At 43.5% G+C, this 25117-nt stretch overlaps 1 protein-coding gene across 4 annotated transcripts in view; it reads left to right on the plus strand.

The window, feature by feature from the left end:
• Window positions 1-25117, plus strand: part of ALG9 (ALG9 alpha-1,2-mannosyltransferase) — a 106817-nt gene that overhangs the window by 38976 nt on the left and 42724 nt on the right. For 3 of the 4 annotated variants that reach the window (XM_058663921.1, XM_058663922.1, XM_058663924.1), the window contains 3 exons: window positions 115-244; window positions 833-980; window positions 3064-3193. In XM_058663921.1, the coding sequence (XP_058519904.1) occupies window positions 115-244; window positions 833-980; window positions 3064-3193 (408 nt within the window). The remainder of the gene's footprint in view (window positions 1-114; window positions 245-832; window positions 981-3063; window positions 3194-25117) is intronic. The other variant, XM_058663923.1, reaches the window with a different exon arrangement.

The following is a 25117-nucleotide window of genomic DNA, read 5'->3' on the forward strand; positions in this document are numbered from 1 at the left end:
AGACCTGCTTCTCTGCTTCCTCTGTGTTTGGTGTTTCTGTGATGTCTTGTGTTATGTATGTTCTGCAAGATAAATCTTCTTGTAGCAACGAAATTTTTTTTTTTTTCCTTCTAGAAATGTTATCACTTTTTTTTTCAGCGCTACTGCCTGGAGCACTACACTGTGACATCAAATTGGCTGGCATTGGGAACAGTCTTCCTGTTTGGGCTCTTGTCTTTTTCTCGCTCTGTGGCACTATTCAGAGGTAGATGTACTCCTCATTTGGTTTTATCTGGGTAGAATTGCTCAAGTTTATATAGAACTTTTAACAGTATGAGAGGCCTTTTCTAGTTGTAGACTATGTAGACTTAACCATTAATAGTGGGATGCAACTTCTGTACCTTAGGATTGAAAGGAAATTGAGAATGACTTCCAGTGCGATTAACTGTACATTGTTTGCTCTGTCCTTGTGATTTCTTTTTTTTTTCTTTTGAATGACTGCTGATGAATTAAGGAAGCCTTAATCTTAAGTTGCCAATGTGCAGCCAAAGTCTTATTATTCTATTTTTATAGTCATTGTTGGAACCCAGAATATTCAAGCATGCTTAAAGAGCATGCAGTTAAAAAGGTGAAAGAATGTAGAGAAGGGCAGGAAGGCAAATTATTTTTTGGCAGAATCGGTTCTCTGTGGCAGCTGTGCTTGAGAGCTGGCTTCCTGGTGGCTTTGCCATCACTCGCCCTACTCTTGAAGTTTCACATGGATTAGAGTGGAATATTTGCATGCTTTGTGGTTAAATGTCAGAATATCTCACCTTTCTCACCTTCAGCTTTCACTGGCTGTTCTCCCCTCTAGGATATCATGGGCCCCTTGATTTGTATCCGGAATTTTACCGAATTGCTACAGACCTGGCCATCCACACTGTGCCGGAAGGCAGACCTGTGAATGTTTGTGTGGGGAAAGAGTGGTATCGATTTCCCAGCAGCTTCCTCCTGCCTGATAAGTAAGTTGTTCTTTCTTTCTTATAATTTTAAATCAAGTTGTAAAGTTTGCAATTTTGAGTGTCTGTTTCATTGTTATCTCATTCTAGAATTTTCATGGAAAGTTACTGAATTATTCACCGTTTCAGAAAGCAGTGGGGTCTGCCATGTGTACCTGCCCTCCATGTTGGTGAGGCAGTAGGCCGTGTCACAGCATAACCATGACTTCTGAGATGGATTGGTTCTAGGGCTCCTTATTGTGCTCTTGCTGAGGATGCATTTTTATAATTCTGTAATTATTTGAAGTGAATCCCCTTCTAAAGTAGCCTGGAAATTGTAGTTAGAAGACATTTTTTTAGAAAGGTTTTTTTGTTGATGTTGTTGTTGTTATTGTTGTTGTTTTTAATTTGAAAGGCTGATTTACAGAGAGGAGAGACAAGGCTTCTATCCACTTGTTCACTCCCCAAATGGCTACAAAGCCAAGACCTGGCCCAGGTTTCTGAGGCAGGAACTTCTCTTGGGTCTCCCACATGGATGGTGGTCCAGTCACCATCATCTTCTTTCCCAGGCACATTAGCAGGGAACTAGATCAAAAGTGGAGCATCGGGCCCGGTGGCGTGGCCTAGCAGCTAAAGTCCTCGCCTTGAATGCACCGGGATCCCATATGGGCGCCGGTTCTAATCCCGGCAGCTCCACTTCCCATCCAGCTCCCTGCTTGTGGCCTGGGAAAGCAGTTGAGGACGGCCCAGTGCATTGGGACACTGCTCCCGCATGGGAGACCCGGAAGAGGTTCCAGGTTCCCAGCTTCGGATTGGCGTGCATCGGCCCGTTGCAGCTCACTTGGGGAGTGAATCATTGGATGGAAGATCTTCCTCTCTGTCTCTCCTCCTCTGTGTATATCTGGCTGTAATAAAATGAATAAATCTTTAAAAAAAAAAAAAGTGGAGCATCTAGGACTCAAACTAGAGTCTGTGTTGGATGCTGGGCCTGCAGGTGGTGACTTAATTCACCACACCATGATGGTCCTCGAACAGTATTATCTTCAGTGGTATAATCTGACAGTGGTAAAAGTTACCCATCAGTGCAGGGATACTGGGGAAAGCTATGGTAACACATTTGTTCCAGCTTCCTTAAGGTTGTCTGCTGTTAAATGTGATAGCATATCTCCTATTGTTACTTGCTTTCTGCCTGCTTTGGCCAAACTGGATTCAGCAGGTTAGCTCCGCTTGGTGGTAGTATCTTCTGCTTAATAAAAGCTCTGCATCAATTCTTGATGATGACATTTTAAACAGATTTATTTGAAAGAGCAGAGAGAAAGAGAGAGACAGTCCTTTGTTTGCTGGTTCACTCCGTATATATCCCAACTGCCATGGCATCAGACCAAAGCACAGAGCCTGGAACTCTGGTTTGATTTTCCTGTTGATTTCCTCTTGGTTTCCCAGTGACTTGACAGGGGCCCAAGTCCTTGGAGGCTGCCATCTGCTGTCTTCCTAAGCACATCAGCAGGGAGCTGGGTTGGAAGCTGAACAGCTGGGACTTGAATTGTCATTCAGCTATCGGATGTTGGCATTTTAAGAGGCAATTAACTTGTAGCACCACTCTGGCAGCTTCATTAATAATTAAATTGAAGTATGTTTTTTAAGTGTTGACTTTGGCCTTTGATTTTTTTTTTTATGTCTGAAATAGTTTCATAGGTTATTAATTAAGGACCAACTGCTTCCCCCATAGTGTGTTTTCAGGGCTGCATGTTAACATTTCACCCATTTTTTTATATAGCTGATGAATTTTCTTTAGTTTTCCTAGGTCTTTTTTATCACCTGACAGTTAGTGATAATGGTCGTTTCTTGATTCAAAGCTCTTTGGTTGCAAGCTTCCCTGCCAAGAGCTGGTAAAATGGGTTGAGAAACCTCTGGTTGTAAATTTCTCAATGCTCTTGGACTGAATCGTGAACTCTGTCTCTGTGCTCTCGGGTTAAGGTTTTAGCAGAAACATTTTTTTCTTCAAGTGAAATGTTTTTCACATGATATGTGGTTTGTTTGTCTCAAGTACATTTAGCAATATGATCCCCTGTGTTTTTCTTCCTCTCCTCGTTTGTGTTTCTGACAGCTGGCAGCTTCAGTTCATTCCATCAGAGTTCAGAGGCCAGCTACCAAAACCTTTTGAAGAGGGGCCGTTGGCCACCCGGATTGTTCCTACTGACATGAATGACCAAAACCTGGAAGAACCATCCAGATATGTAAGGGCTACATTCTCTTCCTGCTTTTTCAAACAATTCTACCTCTAAAATGTACTGGCACATTTAGCTTTCTGTCTCTATATCATAGCTTGACAAAATGAATTTGCTTAAAAGGCAATTTCTTTATTTTAATGTGCATTACAAGGGTGAAGGGGTTGTAGACCCATGTGGGCCTCTGATTAGGATGGAGAGGGTTAGGATGAAAGGAGAGGGTGGATAAGGTAGATGTGTGTGGGGTGGGTGCTGAGAAGGTATACCCCTCCTTGCTGTCAGAATGCATCGGTGCCTGAGATACCCACCCCCCCCCGCATGAAGGGAAGAGTGTTCTGAGGCTGTTACTTGAGTTGTCTTGATTGTTCTAAGTTGTAATCTTCATTGCGCCAGAGGTGAAAAATTCATTCTAAGGCCTGTTGGCTGTCTACCTCAGTGTTTCTACACACCAGCTAGGTTTTTACCGTAACGTATGAGTGGAGTATTGTTCAACCTGTTGTAAATTTTTTTTTTCACTCTTTCAAAAGGTGTATGAAGTTCTCTGTTGGCTTAGATTAGTTGGCAGTCTTGTCTTTCATGTGCATCAAGGTATGCTCTCTGTATTCTGGCATGGAAGACAGCAGCTGAAGTGACTCCATCCTGCAACATGTGCTCTGGGGTTGGACCACATGTGTGTGTGATTTTCCCTCGTGTTGGGGATTGAGCACCGTGATCTAGTTGGAGAACCTCTAATAAACCTCCCCTGGTTCTCAGACCCAGCTCTTGTGTGCGCCATCTGATGCAGAGTCGAGCCAGAACCACCTCCTACACCAGCCAACACATGTATTGGTTGGTGCAGCTACCTGGCGAGCCTGCCCCCAGCCCCAGCTCTCATGTAAAATGACAGGTGCTATGACCTGGCCTAGCCTAGCCCACCCACAGCCCCAGTTCTTGCATTTGTTGGCAGGTGCTTTGATCCAGCCCAGCATGGGCCCTGTGTCCCCTGCTCCAGTACTAGCTGGCCAGTGCTGCAGCCTAGCCCAGATTGGCCCAGCTTGTCCCCAGATTTCACACACGAGGACATAACAGGGGTGTCCCCAAAGATTCCCATCAAGTCAGTCCCCAGCCGTGGCACAGCAGAAAAGGTGATTTATAGAGAGAGAGAGAAAACATTTTTTTGACAATGAACAGTATCACTCCTCAAGTTACCTTTATCTTTAGTTCCTATGCGAAACTTATTATTTTAATATACTTTTCAAGATTTCTTATGGTAGAACTTGCACCATCATTCTGAAACTCTTAACATTACTTGGCCCATTAAAGCAGTTCAAGAGGAACCTCCAAGTTACTGGGAGGACCTTTGCTCTGCTTCTTACTACATTCTGGTTTTGGCACGTGAACAGCTGGGTAGACTTTTTCCATAGTAAGTGCTATGGAGCAATCTCTGTCAGTTCCCTGATCTTCTGCCTACTTGTCTTTATGTATCCTGAGATCCCATGGGAATTTTATTTTCGTTCTTTGCAAGTTGACATTTTGGACATTAAAGGCCTATAAAATCTTTACTCTTGAGAAAGGGGAAAGCAATAAAATTAATGCCCCCTCTCCCCCGGGTTCCCAGAGACAACAAAAAGATCATTGTATAAAACTATATGCACAGGCCCAGTGCAGTAGCCTAGTGTCTAAAGTCCTCACCTTGCATGGGCCCGGATCCCATGTGGCCACAGGTTCAGGTCCTGGCTGCTCCACTTCTTATCCAGCTCTCTGCTTGTGGCCTGGGAAAGCAGTGGAGGATGGCCCAAAGCCTTGGTATCCTGCACCCGCATGGGAGATCCAGAAAAAGCTGCTGACTCCTGGCTTCAGATCAGCTCAACTCCGGCCATTGCAGCCACTTGGGGAGTGAATCAGCAGATGGGAGATCTTTCTGTCTGTCTCCTCCTCTCTGTATATCTGACTTTCCAATAAAAATAACTAAATCTTTAAAAAACAAAAACAAATAAAAAATCCCAAAACTATTTGCAACATTTTTTGGCAACCTAATAAAGGAAATATCTGGTGGTTTACACGTATTTAGATTTAGATTTTCTTATGCCATATACTTAAATTTTACAGTAATGAGACTTCCAAAGCAAACTTGAAGCCATATTTGGCATTTTTATGTCCCAGATTAGGGATGTTTAGACCTATGCAGAGACCCTCTGGGCTTGAAGTGTGGGCTTTAGTCTACTGAAAGCTGTGGAAATGGACGTTGTAAGACACATCCTTGTCCTGGCTCCTGAGATGCATATGAATTTCCACCATGTAGCTTGTACCAGAGCTTCATTCTTTTACCTGAGTACCCCAGGCAGGGCAAACTGTAATTAGTTTGTATTTTGGTTGAAGATACCTCTTGATGGCAGGTTTTTTTTTTTTTTAAAGAAGATTTACTTATTTTTATTGGAAAGTTAGATATACAGAGAGGAGGAGAGAGGAGAAGATCTTCCGTCCAATGATTCACTCCCCAGGTGGTGCAATGGCCGGTGCTGCGCCAATCCATAGCCAGGAGCCAGGAACCTCCTCCAGGTCTCTCATACGGGTGCAGGATACCAAGGCTTTGGGCCATCCTCCACTGCCTTCCCAGGCCACAAGCAGGGAGCTGGATGGGATGTGGGCCTGCAGTGATTAGAACCGGCGCCCATATGGGATCCCAGTGCATTCACGGAGAGGACTTTAGCCACTAGGCCATGCCACAGGGCCCAAGGGCAGGTTTTAATATACAAGGAATTGCTGTGTGGATACTAGATAGCCACTAGGGTGGGAGAGTATACCAGAAAACGGGAATGATCTATATTCACAGTGGTGTTGGCAGAGGTAGGCCTTAGGAAGAGATGGCAAGGGGTGGTAAAAAATGAGTGTGGATTTTGAATCAAGTGATCCAGGGTTCAGATCTGGGGAAATTAATTAACTTTTCCTATTATTTGATTTCAATTTCTAACTGTAAAATGCAATGATACCTACTTAGGAATTGATATGAGATTTGATATTATAGTGCTGTTATTTTTAGCAGAATGATATGTTGTTACACTTTGCTACACATGTTCTTAATCTGACAAAGAAACCCTAAAGGGCATTGATAAACTGTGCCTCTCTCTTTTACTTTTTTCCCTCTTATTACGAGGCAGTGAGTGAGGAAACACTCCTGCGTCTGCTGGGTCACTTCTCAAATGTCCGCAACAACTAGGCTTGTGCTTAGACAAAACCAGTACCTGGAACTCGGACCAGGTCTCTCCCAGGTGGGTGGCCGGAATCCAGTCCGATCCATTAATGGTGCTTTCCAGAGTATGCATTATTACCAGAAGTTGGAGTTGGGAGCCAGATCCAGCTATCTAACCCAGGCATTCCAGTATTGGTGTCCTACCCATCAGGCTCAATGCCAGCTGCCTTCTAGTCCCTTCTGACTGTCCTTGCGTTCTCCATCCCAGTGACTTCACTGAGGTTGATAACTCTGCTTGGACTACCATTGTCTCACCTCTCATACACTCCTAAGAGGAGAAGTTTGAAGCTACCTATTTGAGTCCAAACTGAGCAGTCCTTGATGTACGTGCCTTAATTATTTTTTTCTGTACAACTTATTTTAGGCTTTTGATTTTTTCAGATTATTTTAATGATTTATCTATTTTAAAGTTTTATAGGGAGAGGGAGAAACAGAGAGAAATCCCCCATCCAGTGGTTCAACACCCCCAGAAGGTCACAAAAGCCAGGGAGTTGCCTAGCCCCTGTTTGAACTAAGCCAAAGCCAGAAGCCAGGAGCTTCATCTGGATCTCCCATATGGATGAAAAGGGGCCCAAACACTTGTGCTGTCTCCCACTGCTTTTCCCAAGCCATTAGTAGGAAACTAGGTCAGAAGTGGAACAGTTGGAACAGGAACTGGCACCCATATGGGATGCTAGTGTTGTAGATGGCAGCTTTACGCAGTATACCACAATCCCAACCCCAAGCTACTTGCTACTCTGACAGTTCATGTGCTTTGTAAAAACAGACAAAAACATATCCATTACCCTGATATCAAGGTTAACCATTTAAATTTGGTGTCTTGTGTTATTTAAATAGTTATGTTTTTTAAAAACACATTTATTTTTACTGAAAGTCAGATTTAAACAGAGGAGGAGAAACAGAAAGATCTCTCATCTGCTGGTTCATCCCTCAAATGGCCACAGTGGCCAGAGCTGAGCTGACCAGAAGCCAGCTTCTTCCAAGTCTCCCACGTGGGTGCAGGGGTCCCAGCATTTGAGCCATCTTCTGCTGCTTTCCCAGTCCATAAGCAGGGAGCTGGATGGGAAGTGGAGCAGCTGGCACATGAACTGGCACCCATATAGAGTCCTGGAGCTTGTGAGTAGAGAATTAACCGATTGAGCCATCGTGCCAGGCCTAAAAGTTCTCTTAGGATTGATTGATTTATTTGAAAGACAAAGTGATGGTAGACAGAAAGAAAGAGGTAGGTAGATAGGTCAGGTGATCAGCTGGTCTGTCTTGGTCTTTCATCTGCTGGTCCACTCCCCCAAAGGCCACAACAGCTGGATTTGGGCTGGGCTGAAGCCAAGAGACCAGAACTATACTTTGATCTCTCACATGGCTGGCAGGAGCCCAAACACCTGGACCATCTTCTGTTGCTTCCTCAGGCACATTAGTGGGGAGCTAGAGTTTGGGATACAGAGCAGCCAGGACCTGAACTGGTGCTGCAGTATGAGTTGCTGATGTCATAAGCAGTGACTAAACTTCACTTGCTGCACCACAACACCAGCCCCTGTGTAAATATTTCTCACATCTGTGTCATACCTTTCCCCATCAAATTAATGTGAAGGGAGTGGCTTTGTATTCACTTTAGCATCTAGGGTTGTGATACCATGGTTAGCTCTTAGAGTACTCTCTCCTTCCTGTTATCTGTGGGGAATACCTTTACAACACCCAGTGGGTGCCTGGAAGTACACTGAATCTTTTAAATATATGTATTAGCTGTGATCAAGTTAAAGTTGTAAGTTAGGCACAATAAAATTTTATCTAGATAATAATAGAGCAATTATAACTATTTAACAAGTATTAGGTAAATATGCACATTGTCCCTCCTCATAATATGTTGTATTATAAATTTTAAAATGCAGCAGTACCCAGGGATGAAGAATGGCCACCTGATATCAAGCCAGAGTCCCAACGTGGTGTATTCTCCGAGGGTTCTGCCCAGGTGGTTTGACAATTCTGAAATGTTGTCAGTCTCACTGATCTAAGGATGAGGGAACCCGTTCAGTGGCCATTGGCTGACATAATCTCAAGAGTCTCAATTCACACAGATATTTGCTGTTATCCTTTGTCTGTCCTCCTTCCTCTGGGATGGTACAGATGTCCCCTTAAGGGCTCAGCAGGCTGCTATATCCTCCATGTGAATCTGGGGCAGCTGTTCACTACTCTGTCTTTTCCACTGAGGAGGACCAGTTCCCACAGGTGGGCCCAAGGACCCTGCTAGAACAGTGACAATGTCCATGGAAGTCCCTCAGAAGTCATTTATCACCTGGACATGAACTCTCAGGTTCCTATATGACCCCACCTGTGCCAACCAGCAGACCTGTTATAGGCCCACACCTCCAAGTCCCCAGAGGGCTTCACCTGGTGCCATTAGTGCCAGCCACATTTAAGCAGCTGGTGGGGTAGAATTCCCGGGTCGGGAGGCTAGGCCAGGCTCCCTCCCACCAGCCAAAACTACATGTGGCTGGTAGAAGGGAGCTCCTGTTTGCAAATTCAGTCCTTACCTTTTTCATTGAAAGGAAGCACTATATGGCTTATCTCTTTGGCTTAGCTGAATTGCCAGCATCACCACTCCTATGATTTGATGCCATTATTTTTTTAAAGGTTTATTTCTCTGAAAGGCAGAGTTACAGAGAAGTAGAAACAAAGGGAGTGAGCAAGCTGACAAGCTTTCATCTGCTGATTCATCCCAAAATGGCCACCACAGCAAGGACTAGTCCAGGCTAAGCCAGGATCCATGAACTTTCTGGTCTCGTATGTGGGTGCAGGGTCCAATGACTTGGGCCACCCTGTGCTGCTGTCCCTGGTACATTAGCTGGGAGCTGGATCACAAGAGGAGCAGCTGATACTCAAACTGGCACACATATACGGTGCTGGCATAACAGGTCGTGGCATAGTGTTTGAAGCCATTATTAAATAAAAACTTACTTGAATTTAGGCACTGCAGTTGGTCTAGTAGCTGGAGTGGCTCCCAAGTGACTAAGGAGGTAATGGCACAGATCCACCGACAAGGGGAGCTCATCCTGAGCAGTATGGTGCAAAGTTTCATGAAGATGCTCATAATTGGCCTAGCATGATAGCTTAGTGGCAAAAGTCCGGCAAAGTGGCCTAGTGGCTAAAGTGCTCACCTTGAATGCTCCAGGATCCCATATGGGCGCCAGTTCTAATCCCAGTGGGCCTGCCTCCCATACAGCTCCCTGCTTGTGGCCTGGGAAAGCAGTTGAGGATAGTCCAAAGCCTTTAGACCCTGCTCCTGTGTGAGAGACCTGGAGGAGGTTCCTGGTGCCTGGCTTCAGATTGGCTCAGCTCCAGCCATTGTGATCACTTGGGGAGTGAATCAGCAAACGAAAGATCTTCCTGTTTGTATATCTGACTTTCCAATAAAAATAAATTGAAAGATTTTTTTGAAGGGGTGAGCTAACAGAGAGACTTCTGTTGAATTCAACTTAGCACTTAAGTAAACCTTCTGAAACTCTCTGTGTTAACTCTGAAAAAACTAAATTGATCATGATTAAGTTTTCCTCACTAGTAATATAGGCAGTTCTGTTGTATCAGGATCTAAAATTGCTAAAAATTATTTATGGTTAAAATCCACAACAGTTTTGGGGAAAATAGAGTATGGAGTACAGTACTTAAAACTTGGTCTGTGACAAATTAAGAAACAAAAATGATGAGAAATTAATAAAAACAGCAGTACAGTAACTGGTATTTCAGATTAAACCACTGCTTGCAGTGCTGTCGCCCCATGTGATTAACAGTTAAAATCCCAGCTGCTCTGCTTCCAACCCAGCTCCCTGCTAATGAACTTGAGAAAGAAAAGGAAGATGCCCAAGTGCTCGGGTCCCTACTGTCCATGTGGGAGTCTTCAGTAGAGTTTCAGGCTCCCAGCTTTTGCCTAGCCATTACAGCCATTTGGGGAGTGAACCAGTAGATGGAAGATTGTCTTGTTTTTCCTTCTCCCCCTCTCTGTGTGTCTGCCTCTTTCTCTGTAACTTGGCCTTTCAGATAATGAAATTTTTTTTTAAAATCATGGTGGTACAAATTCATACATGTTAAATGACTAAAAGTACAAAAATACTACCATGAATGTTAACTTTGCAAAAGAGACGGAATTTGCGTGTGAAGTGGTGTTTGGAGGGTTGCAGGTTTGGAAATAGTGAAAGGGTTACGTGAAGTTGGCAGAATGTTGATACTGAAGGTGGATGCATGAGAGTGCTCACACCAAGAGGCCTGTGCAAGCCTGTAGATGCGTGAGTGTGTCCTTCATGTGTTTTGTGTATTTTCTGTGCTGATTGGTCCAGGAAGGTGGGGTTTTCTGCATTCACCTAGTACTTATGGGTTAAATGACACACAAGTGATGCAAAAATTTGATTATGGTTAAAATGTTCCCTGATATATCTATTGGATTGGAACAAGATGGTGTCTTCCAAGCACTCGTTAAAATTTAACTGTTTGGAACTGGCAGGGGGATTAAGGGGCTGGTCCCCTCGCCGGACAGCTACTCCCAATGGAGAGCGTGGGCTGGGATAGAGACAGACCAGACTAAGCAAGGCTACAACACCTGTGCGCTGCATGTGGACTAGATCAGGGAAAAGCCAGGCTGGGCTGTTTATTCCTGTGGGTGCAAGTAGAAATTAGAGTGGGTGAGGGATGTTTGGGCTTGGCCGCAGCATCAGCTGGCAGAAGCTGGCACTGGGGACTAATTCTGTCAAGTCAAATCACAGAACCACCTAAAGAGTGCATAAACCGGGACAGAGAGTCCTGAGAGGGAAAAAGTGGGTTCCCCCTTCTTGGGTCACTATTCCTGTGGGAGGGCATGAAAACTAGGATGGGAGCTAGGGTGGCTAGATAGAGAGGCACTCAACAACATCCGTGAGGGCTGGATGGTTGAGTTGGTTAGATAGAACTAAGCTTTAATACCCATTGACAAGTACAAGAGCCAAATGGGATGGGGGACAGACTGGTCTACTGCTACCCATACTGGCAAACCAGGGTAGGGGGTGGGCCTGGTGTGGGTTATTGTGGGTCGCCCCGACTAGGCTGCAGCTCCCACTGGTTGATGTAAGGGCCGAACCAGACTGGACTGCAACACCCATTGGTTCCAGTGCAACTCGGGACTGAAAACAGAACCAACCCAGCAATTGCAACCACCAGCTGATCGGGGTGATGGACTGTGCCGGGACCTGTGCTTGCTAGAACATACAAGAAACTAGTCTGGGAATACCTCAAAGTTTCTTTGGAGATCTCCCCAATCGAACTGCTGGACTCAGAGGTCTAACCAAGAAAAGACAGAAGACAGAACAGGACAATCATTCATCTCAGCTATATGTTGGCAGCGAAATATGGGGCAAACGGAGACTTTATGATGGACCATATCAATCAGTGGACGACCTCATCAAGCGAAACTGGAAGCGATTCATAACTGGAGAACTATTGAAACCACTTGAGCAAATATCTCAGAGCATGCCCCACATCTGGGACTTGGGGTGAGGGGGAAACCGGGTGGGGCTTCTCCCTCAATATCCCCCTTTACCTCAGATACATGATGGAATCAATATGGACGTAATAGTATTACCCACTTCCCTATACCCCCTGAACCTTTTTTTTTTTCCTTTAACTGTAATTAACTATGTAAAGATTGTCAATAACAATACAATAAAATAGATTAAAAAAAAAAGTGAACTGTTTCTAAATCAGAGCTTTCTTGATCTCATTTGTCTTTAACCCTGCCTCTCTCCTTTAACCAGTGGGAAGAATTGAGAATTTATTTTTTCTTTTTTAAAAAACATTTATTTTTATTACAAAGTCAGATATACAGAGAGGAGAGACAGAGAGGAAGAGCTTCTGTGCGATGATTCACTCCCCAGCTGAACGCCACAGCCGGTGCTGCGCCGATCTGAAGCTGGGAACCAGGAACCTCTTCCGGGTTTCCCACACAGGTGCTGGGTCCCAAAGCATTGGACCGTCCTCAACTGCTTTCCCAGGCCACAAGCAGGGAGCTTGATGGGAAGTGGAGCTTCTGGGATTAGAACCGGCGCCCATATGGGATCCCAGCATGTTCAAGGCTAGGACTTTAGCCACTTGGGGCCACACCGCCAGGCCCCAAGAATTGAGGATTTGTAAAGGGATCTAGGACACAGAGTTTTGTTTATTTTGTTTACATGGAGAGTACAGATTTCATATAGTTTTTACCCTCTTTTTCAGGGACTGTTTTGTATGTGCTGAGAGATTTCAAGGATAAACACTGTGTTTAATGAAAAATCAGCTACTCTCCCTCCTTTTCTCTTCTCTCTTTCCTTCATTGGCCTTTTTCTGTTATTTCATCCTCTCTCCTTTCTTACTGAAAGACCTTATTGTAAGAGAAAGAACATTGTGCTGTTGGTCTCCTCATTGACTGTAGCCAGTCTTGGTTATTGAAGTAAGCAGATTAAAATTGCTAATATATATATAAATATGCTAACATATATAGCAATTTGTTGGAATTATGCAAGACCTTAATACTGCTCCTGATGCTTCTTTAAAAATTATTTTTTAGTATTCATTATGTTGACATTTAGAAATTGTTTATGTGATCTGTAGTAACTGACCGAAAATGTTCCCTATGAATTTTCATTGTCATGGTGCAGTAAGTTTTTACTTGTGAATTTAAAGATTCAGGCAACAAACAGGAATTTAGACATGATATATGCGGGGCAGCCTTTGCTTCTGGATGACATACTTTTTAACATATAACTGCAGAATTACTAAAAGAGGAGATGAAAAGCCAGAAAAATACTGAGACATCTTTGCCTTTGAAATGTTTGCTTTTGAGCCCCAATATTTTTGACTGAAAAAAAAAATCACAGGAGAAGACTGATGACTGATGACAGGAAGTATTAGCGAAAGAGTGACTAGGAGTTAATAGAGTCTGATTCCTTCTGGAAGCAAGTCAAATGTCATTTTCTTTCTAAATAACCAGATTTCCAAAGCCCTTGAAATTTCTTTGCATCCAGTTTGCTGGAACTACATGAAATGCAGCTGCAGTGATTCTGTGTGTTTTTCCCCATTCTTGGGTTTTTTTGTTTTGTTTTTTTTTTTTTTGGTCAAATACTTTGTGCAGGCAATTCTTACCTTGAGACATGATTCTCAGGCCGTAGGACCTCACAAGCCTGGACAAAAGTCTCCATGCTGCTCAGTGTCTCTTAAGGTCTCACTCTGTGCTGTGTTAACGCTGCCTGAGAGTGGTGCTGGGGTAGAGGAGATGCCGCTGCACACTCCAGCCTGGACCATGTTTCCTTCACAGTAGGAGGAAGAGCTCCGACAGTGTTTATTGTGGCCCTGTGGTCTTTAATTCACTCATCCAATGGAAAATACATACTTAAAGTGTATTAGAAAGTCAGATCAGATTTATGGAGAGAAGGAGAAACAGAAAGATGCTCCATATGCTGGTTCACTCCCCAGATGGCTGCAATGGCCAGAGCTGAGCTGATCCAGAGCCAGGAGTCAGGAGCTTCTTCTGGGTCTCCCACTGGGTAGAGGGTCCCAAGAAATTGGGCCATCCTCCACTGCTTTCCCAGGGCACAAGCAGGGAGCCAGTTAGGAAGCTGAGCGAGTGAGCTCTCACTCGTGCACTATACATCTCTGTCTATAGAGAGATCAATCTTTGATACTGATTCACTCTCCAAATGCCTGCAACAGCTGGGCCGGGCCAGGCCTAAACCAGGACCATGGAACATCTGGGTTTCCCGCATGGGTAACTTGAGCCATCATGTACTTGAGCCATCACCTGCTGCCTCTCAGGGTGTGCCTTAGCAGGAAACTGTCGGAAGTGGAAGAGAAACTCAGATTAGGCACCTACAGTATGTAGCTGTCTGAAGCTGCTTCCCAACTGCTGTTCCAAATGCCTTGCATAGTCTCTGTGATTGTTCTCTTGGTCTCTGTCTCAGGCCCATGTTTTTCTTTGAGAAGATGTACTCTGGTTTTTATCTGGGATGGTATTGTCATCCTTAATGTATGCTTACTGGTAAGATAGGAACAATGTGAAACTGATGATTGATAAGTTAACTTGAGTTCTCTCCCTCTCTCTCCCTCCTCACCTCCTGACCCCTTACCTTTTTTCCCCTTTGGTATAGAGATACTCATTTGTTCTCCCGAGCTTCTAGTGGGTTGTTAGAAACTGAAAGAAGTCGCATTTCTTTCAAAATGAGCCTTAAATGCTTGTGTTTTACAAAATTTTAAATTAAGGCATATTTTTAGCTTCGACAGCTGGTTGATATGTAGCCTGTGACTAATGAAATGAAACACATTTTTGTTTCACAATCATGTGTTAATGTCACCCTACAATTTTGTTATTTTTGATGCAAGAAAGAATGATTAAATCTGAAAAAACAAAAAATGAGCTTTTTGGTTACACTTTAAGGCAGATGTAAATCTAGTCTTTTGATTTTTTTAAATTGCAGATTATGTAGTTATGGAGAGTGGTCTTGGGTTTTCTCTGTTACTGATAGAACTGAGAGACAAGACTGTTTCTGGTTCAACTGGTTTTACTTGAACCTCTGGACCCAAAGGGCAGTAGACACTGGAGTTACCAAGGCTTTGAACGGAGGAATCTCAAACGAAAAATAATTGCAGTGAAACAGCATACAGCTTAGCAAGACCAGATTTAGTGAAAATAATCAGAGTCTGGGCCTGGCGGTGTGATCTACTGGGTAAAGTCCTCGCCTTGAACACGCTAGGATCCCATATGGGTGCCAGTTCTAATCCCGGCAGCTCCACTTCCCATCCAGCTCCCTGCTTGTGGCCTGGGAAAGCAGTTGAGAACGGCCTAATGCCCAATGCCCAATGCTTTTGGACCCTGCTGCACCTGTGTGGGAGACCCGGAAGAGGTTCCTGGTTCCCAGCTTCAGATCGGCGCAGCACCGGCTGTGGCGCTCAGCTGGGGAGTGAATCATTGGATGGAAGATCTTCCTTTCTGTGTCTCCTCCTCTCTGTGTATCTGACTTTGTAATAAAAATAAATAAATCTTTTTTTTTTAAAAAGAAAATAATCACAGTCTGCAGAGAAAAAGGTCTGAGACACAGATTGGTTGCAATTTTTTTTGTGAGGATGACAAGTGATTTATAATTATGTTATACTTTGATCATTTGAAAAAAAAGTGGCTACAGTAGGGACTCCAGGCATGAACTCTTTGCAAACTCCCAGCAATTTCTGTGGTGTACTTCCCAAATACAACTCACCAAGTTGGCAGCTGACCTCAAGATTTCCTTTTCTGAGCACAAGGAAAGCTTTGAATTCAAAATCAGGAGAGATGCTCTCTATTAAGTGATTTTTACCATACTTTTCTTTCTGGTCTCTTCTTAACCAAGTCGTTTCAGTCTCTATATTTCAGGCTGCCTTTGAGGCTCTGTGAGCTAAAGCTAGATTGCCGTGAAAAAAGAGGTATGATTGATCTTTTACAAGCCCTGAGGAAATTTTTTTTGGTGGGGGGGAAATTGCAGCTGGGGAGGATCCTGCAGTGAGTAATGCTGAATAGCCTGTGCCAAACTGTTGTAGGCAAGAGCGGGATACACAGAGCAAGTGAAAGATTGTGTGAAATTAGCATGCCTGTGTTTAGAATTTGGAAAAGCTTTGTCCTCGAAGAATGCCAGAGACTCTCCTTACTAGAGGCCATCTTGGCAGTCCTGGATCACTGGCTTAAGAAGACAGTGATCTGTGAATTTTACCAGCATGATTCAAGGTTCATTTCTAATACATAGGCATCTTTTAATTCTGAATCTTATTTTATTTATTTATTTTAAATATTTATTTATTTTTATTGCAAAGTCAGATATACAGAGAGGAGGAGGGACAGAGAGGAAGATCTTCTGTCCGATGATTCACTCCCCAAGTGAACGCAACGGCCGGTGCTGCGCCAATCCGAAGCCAGGAACCAGGAACCTCTTCCGGGTCTCCCACACGGGTGCAGGGTCCAAAAGCATTGGGCATTGGGCCATCCTCGACTGCTTTCCCAGGCCACAAGCAGGGAGCTGGATGGGAAGTGGAGCTGCCAGGATTAGAACCGGTGTCCATATGGGATCCTGGAGCGTTCAAGGCGAGGACTTTAGCCACTAGACCACGCCACCACGCTCTGAATCTTTTTTTGAAAAAAGATTTACTTACCTGTCTGAGAAGTAGAGAGAGATGACAATCTTCGGTGTGCTGGTTCACTACCCACATGGCTGCATTGACAAGATCTAGGCCAGGCAGAAGACGGGAGCTTCATCTGGGTCTTCCACGTAGATGGTAGGAGCCTAAGGACTGTGGCCATCTTCTGCTTCCCCAGGCAGCTTAGCAGAGAGCTTTCTCATTCCGTTACTTCACTGACTCATTTGCCCACCCATTTTTTAAATTTTTGGTGGTGCTTGACTTTGTGCTGAAAATACAAACGTCACAGAAACCATAGTCTCCTGTTCCTAAGTCCCTGAAGTTAGCACTGCATTGCAGCCAATTAAGCCATGCTTGCAATGTCATGCCTTGTTGGAGTACCAGAGTGCCTTCGCTTCCTATCCAAGTTTCTGCTGATGCACTGGGGAAGGCAGCAGGAAATGACCATGTCCTTGGACTGCTGTCATCCACGTGGGAGACTCAGATGGCTTCAGCCTCCCCCAGCCCTGACCATTGGGAGGAGTGAACCAGCAGATGGAAGCTCTGTCTGTCTCTTTCTCGGATTCACCATTTCTCTTTCCTAGTCTCTCTGCCTTTCAGGTAAATAATATATTTTTACCAAAGACTGTTAGCGTCCATTATTACCTGACAGTTGGAAAATCAAAAGCTACCAGGAGAAAAAAAGAATTATGTGTAGCTGCCTCTGAAGGGTACTGCTGTTCTTCATAAGCTTCTTTTATCATTAATTTTTTAAAAAGAAGTGATACGCATAACTTGGATAAACCTAAAGATGGATTTAGGAAGGGACAGAAGTCCTGTGCTCTGCATCTAGCAGGAGAGACCTAATGTGGGAGGAGCACCATAGTCATATGGGGAGGGTGCTTCTACTTCCTGGCTTAGGAACAACCTAACTTAGTACATGTCATAGAAGCTTGCACTTACGGGATGATGACTAAATCCTCTGGCAGAGGAAGGGGAAATCAGCATTCCGGAAAGGAGCAATATATGCAAAGCCTAGAACTATGAACGAACATTGTGTGTTCAGGGAAAATTAAATGGTTTGCAGAGTCCTGGGAATTTAGTTAATTAAGCAGACATACTTCTCATTTCTTTGTTTCATTTCTTAGTTAATTAAGCAGACATACTTCTCATTTCTTTGTTTCATTTCATTTGTTCTCATTTATGTATGTGACTGGTTTATCTGCTAAGTTATACCTGTAGGGACATGTGTTTGTCCTTAATATTTGAAACCTCCATGGTATATAACGCAGGACTCATAAGCACCAGAAGTTTTTACAAATTTAAAATACCCTCAGTTTTGTTTCCTTGAACTGAAGAGTGGCCTCCCCAAGCTCTGTTAATAATAGCAATTGAGGCTAATTAGTACTCAAACAGTGTCATTTTCAAGGTCTGTTTAGTAAGAGTAGCAGGTTTACAGCTCCTAGAAGACAGGGATGCTGCCGAACTCCCTCCTGTCATTTGTTTATGATGTGAATCAGAAGAGGTTTGTGTTTGGCATATTCACATCTTACTGGTTCCCCATTAGGTATGTTAGGTAGCAGGAATATGGAATACTTTTCTTTTAGCTATGTTCAGTCCGTTTCATGTGGACACCTGAATTCCTCCATCTGGGTTATTTATAGAAATTAAGACAGTCCGGTACGGTAGACGAGTGGCTAAAGTTCTAGCCTTGATTGCTCCAGATCTCATATGGGTGCTGGTTAATATCCCAGCAGCTCCACTTTCCATCCAGCTCCCTGCTTGAGGGAAAGCAGTTGAGGACGGCTCAAAGCCTCGGGACCCTGCACCCATGTAGGAGACCCAGAAGAGGCTTCTGACTCCTGGCTTTGGATCAGCTCAGCTCTGGCTGTTGTGGTCACTTGGGGAGTGAACAAGCAGATGGAAGATCTTTCTGTCTCTCCTTCTCTGTGTAAATCTGCCTTTCCAATAAAAAATAAATCTTAAGATAGATATTAGAATCCAAAGCCCACAAGCCACAGCTGCCTGACATAGTTTATCCTCTTCCTCCCATCCTGTGTGTCTGGCTCACTTAAACCTTTGAGTCTTCACAGAGGTAGTTTGTTCTTCCCAACATGCTCCTCTTTTATCTTGCAGCCACACCACCTTTCTGCATGCAAATTGTTTTTTTTTAATAGGAAAAAAATTTGAGCAGATTGAACAGAGGCCTACTCATACACTGAAGTTTGTTAATTGTAACACAGGTTTCTTTTGGCCAGTTGTTCTGCCCAGGTCCTCAGTAATTTTGTATAATTTGTTTCCCCTAAGGTACCTACTAATTTTGAAAGAAGAGTTCATTTATTCCTAACACACACAAATACATTATCAATTTTCTGTTAGTGGAAGAAATAGTGCATAAATTACTGCTTCCTTTGAGTATATTTTGCTATACTTCAATATGAGCGTGAAATATTTTTAAGAGAAAAATATTCATTTTATTTCAACCTTTTATTGAACTTTTTATCATACAGTTTACCCCAAACATTTAAAATGCCAGTAAGGCAAAAACAACTTAAAAAAAGATACAAACACAAACACCTCTTCTAGCTGAGGTAATATTAAGATTCATTGTATAATCACAAATTTTATTACTCTGCTACACAACATGATATCATTTGGACAATACTCAATGACTCAAAAGTAAGACACATACATTCAATGTAGGAGGGAGAGAGATTAAGTACAACTACTTTAAACATAGAGTAGAAATGCCAACCTTAAGTACCACTTAAATGCTAATAAGATGTGAATTGCTACTGAGGAATTCTATTTGCTTAAGATTTGACAAAAAAAAAGAAAACCCCAAACCTGCGAACCTGGCTAATTTTTGAAGATCTGGCAGAACAGCCTTTTCTGTGGAGAAGGAGCGTGAAATACTTAAGGAATTCCCAGGATTTTAAATAAAGTTTAGTGTTAAAATCTAACGTAGGAGTCACCAGAAAATTGATCTTCTCTTTCAGTCCTTTTCTCCTTCCTAACTCTTCCCAACATTTTGGAGCAAGACACAAGTTTACTGGCAAGTGTTATCCTGGGTAGTGTGTCATCTGTTGAATTCATTTTCTTTTGAAAATAATTCTGTTGAAAATAAGTTGAAAATATTTGGATTTACAAAGATAATTTCCCCCTTTTAGATCTCAAAATGTATAATAATGCCAAGTGATGATGAAGAGAATTTCATAATATTAAAAGGTCTGTGAGCATGTTTTGTTGGCTCTGAGTAATTGAAAATTAACTCCCATTACCATTTTTTTTTTTTAAAGATAGAGGTAAAAGAGTTCTCATCTCTGAATGCCCACAAAAGCCAGGGCTAGGCTGAAGGTGAAACTGGGATCCAGAATTCAATACGAATGTCCCACGTGGGGATCAGAAAATCAGTTACTTGAGCCATCACGACTGCATCCCTAAGTCTGTATTAGTGGGAAGTTGTAGTCAGGTAATGAACTGAGAGACTGTAGTGCAATAGGTAGGCCTCTTAAGTACTAGACCGAATGCTGCTCCCTCCTTCCCCATCACTTTTTTATTTGCTACTAAACTATTTTTGTCTGATATTCTTAATCATTTTTTGTTTGTTTGTTTTAAAGGGTTTTATTTATTTGAAAGCTGAGTTAAGAATTTCTGTCCTCAGGTTCATTCCCCAAAATCAGCAGCTGCCAGGGCTGGAAACGGCTGAAGCCAGGAAACAAACTCCATTCGGGTCTTCCCCGTCGGTGGCAGGAACCCAAATATGTGGACCGTCCGCCACTCCCTTTCTAGGTGCGTTAGCAAAGAGCTAGATCAGAAATGAAGCAGCCAGGACTCAGACCTGACATGGGTATGGAATACTGGTGTTGTGTTTGCTGGCTTAAGCCCCTGCCACAACGCTGTCTTTCGTTCCTCTCAGATGGTAAGCTCCTAAAGGAGAGGTATCTATATGTGTGTTAGTCTTCATTTATGCCAATGATGACATAAAATCTTAGAGAAAAAATGTAAAATTTTGACCAAAATAATGTGACTTTTTATATGCATAACTTTACTCTGAAATAGAAATTGACTAAATGCTCCTAATGCAGTACCTAGCTCTTTCTAGATGACAGTGACAGGAAATGTAGTCATAAATACTGTGACCTTCATTCTAAATCATAGGCAGGCCTATTAACACTTTTTATATAGACTATCACCTTTAAAGTTCATAAAAAAACACCTAAAATTTTATTGTAAGGTGAAAGAAACTAAGCATTCTCCTATGATTTCTTAGTTTTAAAATCTGCAATTTTGGGGGCCTGGCGCCATGTCCTAGCGACTAAAGTCCTTGCCTTGAATGCACTGGGATCCCAAATGGGTGCGGGCTCTAATCCCGGCGGCCCCACTTCCCATCCAGCTCCCTGCTTGTGACCTGGGAAAGACAGTCGAGGACGGCCCAAAGCCTTAGGTTCCTGCACCCACGTGGGAGACCCGAAGGAAGTTCTGGCTCCTGGCTTCAGATTGGTGCAGCACCGGCCATTGTGGTCACTTGAGTGAATCACCGAACGGAAGATCATCTTGTCTCTCCTCCTCCTCTCTATATATCCGACTTTGCAATAAAAATAAGTAAATCTTTTTAAAAAAATCTTCATTTTTTAATATGAAGTAGGAGATTTGTTTGTATTGTTTGTTGGTTTTTTGGAAAGGCAGATCAGAGAGAAGGAGATACAGAAAGATCTTCCATCTGCTGGTTCACTCCCCATGTGGCTGTAATGGCCAGAGCTGAGCCAGTCCAGAGGCAGGAGCCAGGAGCTTCTTAAAGATCTCCCACACGGGTATGAGGTCCTAAGGCTTTGGGCTATCCTCCATTGCTTTCCCAGGCCACAGGCAGGGAGCTGGAAGGGAAGTGGAGCAGTGGGTATACAAATGGGATCCCGGGCATGCAAGGCAAGGATTTAGCCACTAGGCTACTGTGCCAGGCCCTATTAAGGTGGTTTTGAGAACTAAGAGTTATCATCCGTGGGCTTCACTGAGTTTGTTGTACCAGCTACTTCAATGTTTAGTCCTGATCTCATTTCATACTATGGAACCCAGCGATGGGATTGTGCCATTATTGATTGGTGATATCTGGCATGAACAGTGAGACAGGCGACAACTGTCAGAGGTTTCTGTATTCATCACCGCCTAACTTCAGAATATATCTGTTGTTTTAGATATGTTCCCTAGTCCAAAACCATACCTGCACTGGTGAAGCACTTGGAATTGGAGAACAGAGGGGAGGGGAGGGGAGGGAAATTGTGGAAGGTTGAAGGGAGACCCCAGCACCAACTAAACTGTATCAAAAAGCAATTTAAAAAAAAGATGTTTTCAATTAAAAAAAAGTTTTTCAGGTGTGAATGCTCACAAAATTTCACTATTGCTTTCCAGATTTAATGATAATATGAATATACTGGTTTTTTTTTAAGATTCTATTTTTATTTGGAAGGCAGAGTTGGAAAGTTTCCGTGCATTAGTTCACTCATGAAATGGCTGCAACAACCAGAGCTAGTCAGGAGAGTCATCGAGGTCTCCCACATGGGTACAGGAGCCCAAGCACTTGTGCTACTCTCCACTGTTTTCCCAGGTGCATTAGCCAGAAGCTGGATTCGAAGTGGAGCAGCAAGGACTGGAATCCTTACCCATATATGTTGTTGGCATCATAGGCAGGGGATTGGCTTGCTACACTAGTTCCAAGTATACTGATGTAAAATTAACAATTAGAACTAGATGATCTTACTTCACTTTTGCCGTTCATGACAACTTACATACCTTCAGCTGTATTTAGTGGGAGACCTAAATTTTCTCATTTCTCATGTGTTTGCAGTGTGAAGGACAGATTGTGTGTTTGTCTCCTCGGTGTGGAGCTGCCTTTCAGTAAGGCAACGTTTCAGATGACAAGCAGCAGGACTTTAGAGAAGCGTGCGTTCAGCAATGTGGAGCTGGGTCCAATGGCTTCCTTGAAATCCGGAGTTAGAGGCCTATTGTGTGGAAGACTGGCCAGTGGTAATACCAGGTTCAAATGATATCACTCAGCTGGCAGGAGTAGCTACAGAGCATTCTTTCTTATTTATCTATCTGTCTGTTTCTGATGTTTACATAGTTGATCAGGATGGGAAAGTCAAGGGTTAGGGAAAAGTGGGTATAATCATTGTTTCCAAGTTTTCCTTTTCTTCTTCCTGTATCTTAGGGAGAGGGGGAAATAAGGGATGATACTGCATCCAGCCTCCCAACCACCTCAGTACCTGGAGATAGGGAGCAGCCACCCAATGTCATCCCAGGGTCTCCCATGTGGAGCATGTTCTGAGGGTTCTACTTTTGTGGTTTTGATAGTACTGAAATGCTGTCAATATCACCAATCCAAGGATGAGGAAATCCTTCCAATATCCATTGTCTGACTTAGTCTTCCTTTGAATCTCCATTTGCCCATATGTTTGCTGTCAGTGCTTGGCTGGGGTAGTTGACCAATTTGTCAGCTTCCTTCCTTTGCTATGGTACCAGATGTCCTCTGCAGTTCCTAATGGACTGCCATGTCCTCCACGTGCATCTGGGCATTCTGTCTACTGCTCCATCTTAGCCACTGAGGAGGCCTAGTTCTGACACATGCACTCGATAGTCAGTCCACAGATCCTGCAGTTCTCACCATAGTTGAAGTTCTGATTCCAGCAGTTCAGTTGGTGGGATCCGCAAAGAAAACTCGTCTGTGATCCCAGTCTTGACTCTTACGTGTGCTTGCCAGTAGAGGGTCTGGCTCAGTCCAATTGCTTCAGCCTACACATACACTAGTAGTTGCAATTGCTGGGTCATTTCTGTGTCCAGCCTCTTCTCTTACGCAAACCAATGGATATAGCGGCCCAGCCCAACCCAGCCCACTACACACTTGGCCCTCATGTACACCAGCTGGAGCTGTAGCATAGTGGGAGCAACCCTTGATAACCTCCACCAGGCCTGCCTGCAGCCCTGGTTCCTGTGCTTACCAGTATGTGCAGCAGACTGGTCTAGTCTGTTCCACATTCCATTCGGCTCTTACACATATCAGTGGGCATTGGAGTCCAGTTGAACCCAACTGATCCCACTATCCAATCCACACTTATGCCAGCATGTGCCACCACATGTCAGGCCAAGCTCCCAGTCACTGCCACTAGTCCCAGCACCTGCTGGCCAGTGCTACAGCAAGTCCAACCAGACCGCACCTACTGGCCTATGTATGCACTGGTGGGTATAATCAGCCCAGCCTGGCTCCTCTCAACGCGGCCCACAAAGTGGTTAGCATCTCAGAAAAATCTTTTATGTGTAAAGCTCTGTGAGGCTGCAGCACTGACTTAGTTATCTCTGTATTGAGAAAAAGACTGTCCATTTGGAATTTGGCTTAACACCATGGTTAGAATGTGTCCCCTGAAGTTCATATGTTGGAAACAACCTGTAGTGCAGTGGTATTGGAAGGTGTGACCTAAGGAGAGGTGTTTGGGTGATGGGGGCACTGCTCTCCTGAATAGATGAGTGTTGTTATAAGGGGAATGCCTGTGTTGTCTTGGATTTCTTATCACAGGAGTGGTTCCTTGTAAGAGGGCAGGTTTGGCCTCTTTCTGTTCGCTCATCCTTGCGCTTCTGTGATGCTTTCCTGTACAGAATGATGTAGCAAGGTCCCTGTCAGATGCTGACGTGTTAAAGTGGTCGTCTTAACCTCCAGTGCTGTGGGGAAATAAGTTTCTGTTCCTTATAAATCACCTAGTCTCAGCTCTCCTGTTAGAGTAGTGCAGAATGGACTCAATTGTTTTTAAATGTGAGTCTTGTGTTTATTTTCTTCAGAAGTACACCCCTAGAATCTAAAAGGAGTTGTATATTATCACTGCAGTGGAATCCAGAAACAATTGTTGAAGTTAATTTCTAAGGGTAACACACGTACTTTGACTTTCCATTCTGTAAAATAACCATGTAAGTCAGATCTTGCTGTGATGACTTTTCTAGTCTTAACTGAAACTCAGTAACTAGGTTACTGATGTTGGAATGCATTTCACTAATTAAATGGTTAATTTATGTGAGATTATGGAGGAAATAGCTGGTCAGAGTTCTGAAGAGTGTGGTGCGTGGTATGCAGCAAGCTGCTGCAGCTGGTGCACATCCTCTGCTTCCACAGGTGCTTGTGGCTGCATCAGATTTTGCGGGTTCTCTACCATGCTTGGCACCAGGGATACAGTAGTGATCAAGAGAGATTCATCCCCACCTTCCCAAAGCTTGTAATGTTCAGCTCTGGGAACCTTGGACACCACTTAAAATTGCTCTCAGAGGGGCTAAAGAGATAGAATGAATTAGAATTTATGATGTGTTTGGGAAAGAAGGCGCTCTGAATACAGCTTAAAATTGAATGTTAACATGTCAGCCAATGTTACTCTTGGATATCCTCAGTTACCACCATGTTTTACTTAGCTGTGAGTGAAGTGGCTTAACAGTTCCCCCCCCCCCCTGCTTTAATCCTTGCTGTAGAAACTTGCAAGACAATTGATTTCAATTAATCTTTCAGATTATCCTCTTGGACTTATACTTTTTTTTTTTCACTGTAGTAG

The sequence above is a fragment of the Ochotona princeps genome, chromosome 4 (genome assembly GCF_030435755.1).
Source record: "Ochotona princeps isolate mOchPri1 chromosome 4, mOchPri1.hap1, whole genome shotgun sequence".
Classification (NCBI taxonomy): Eukaryota; Metazoa; Chordata; class Mammalia; order Lagomorpha; family Ochotonidae; genus Ochotona; species Ochotona princeps.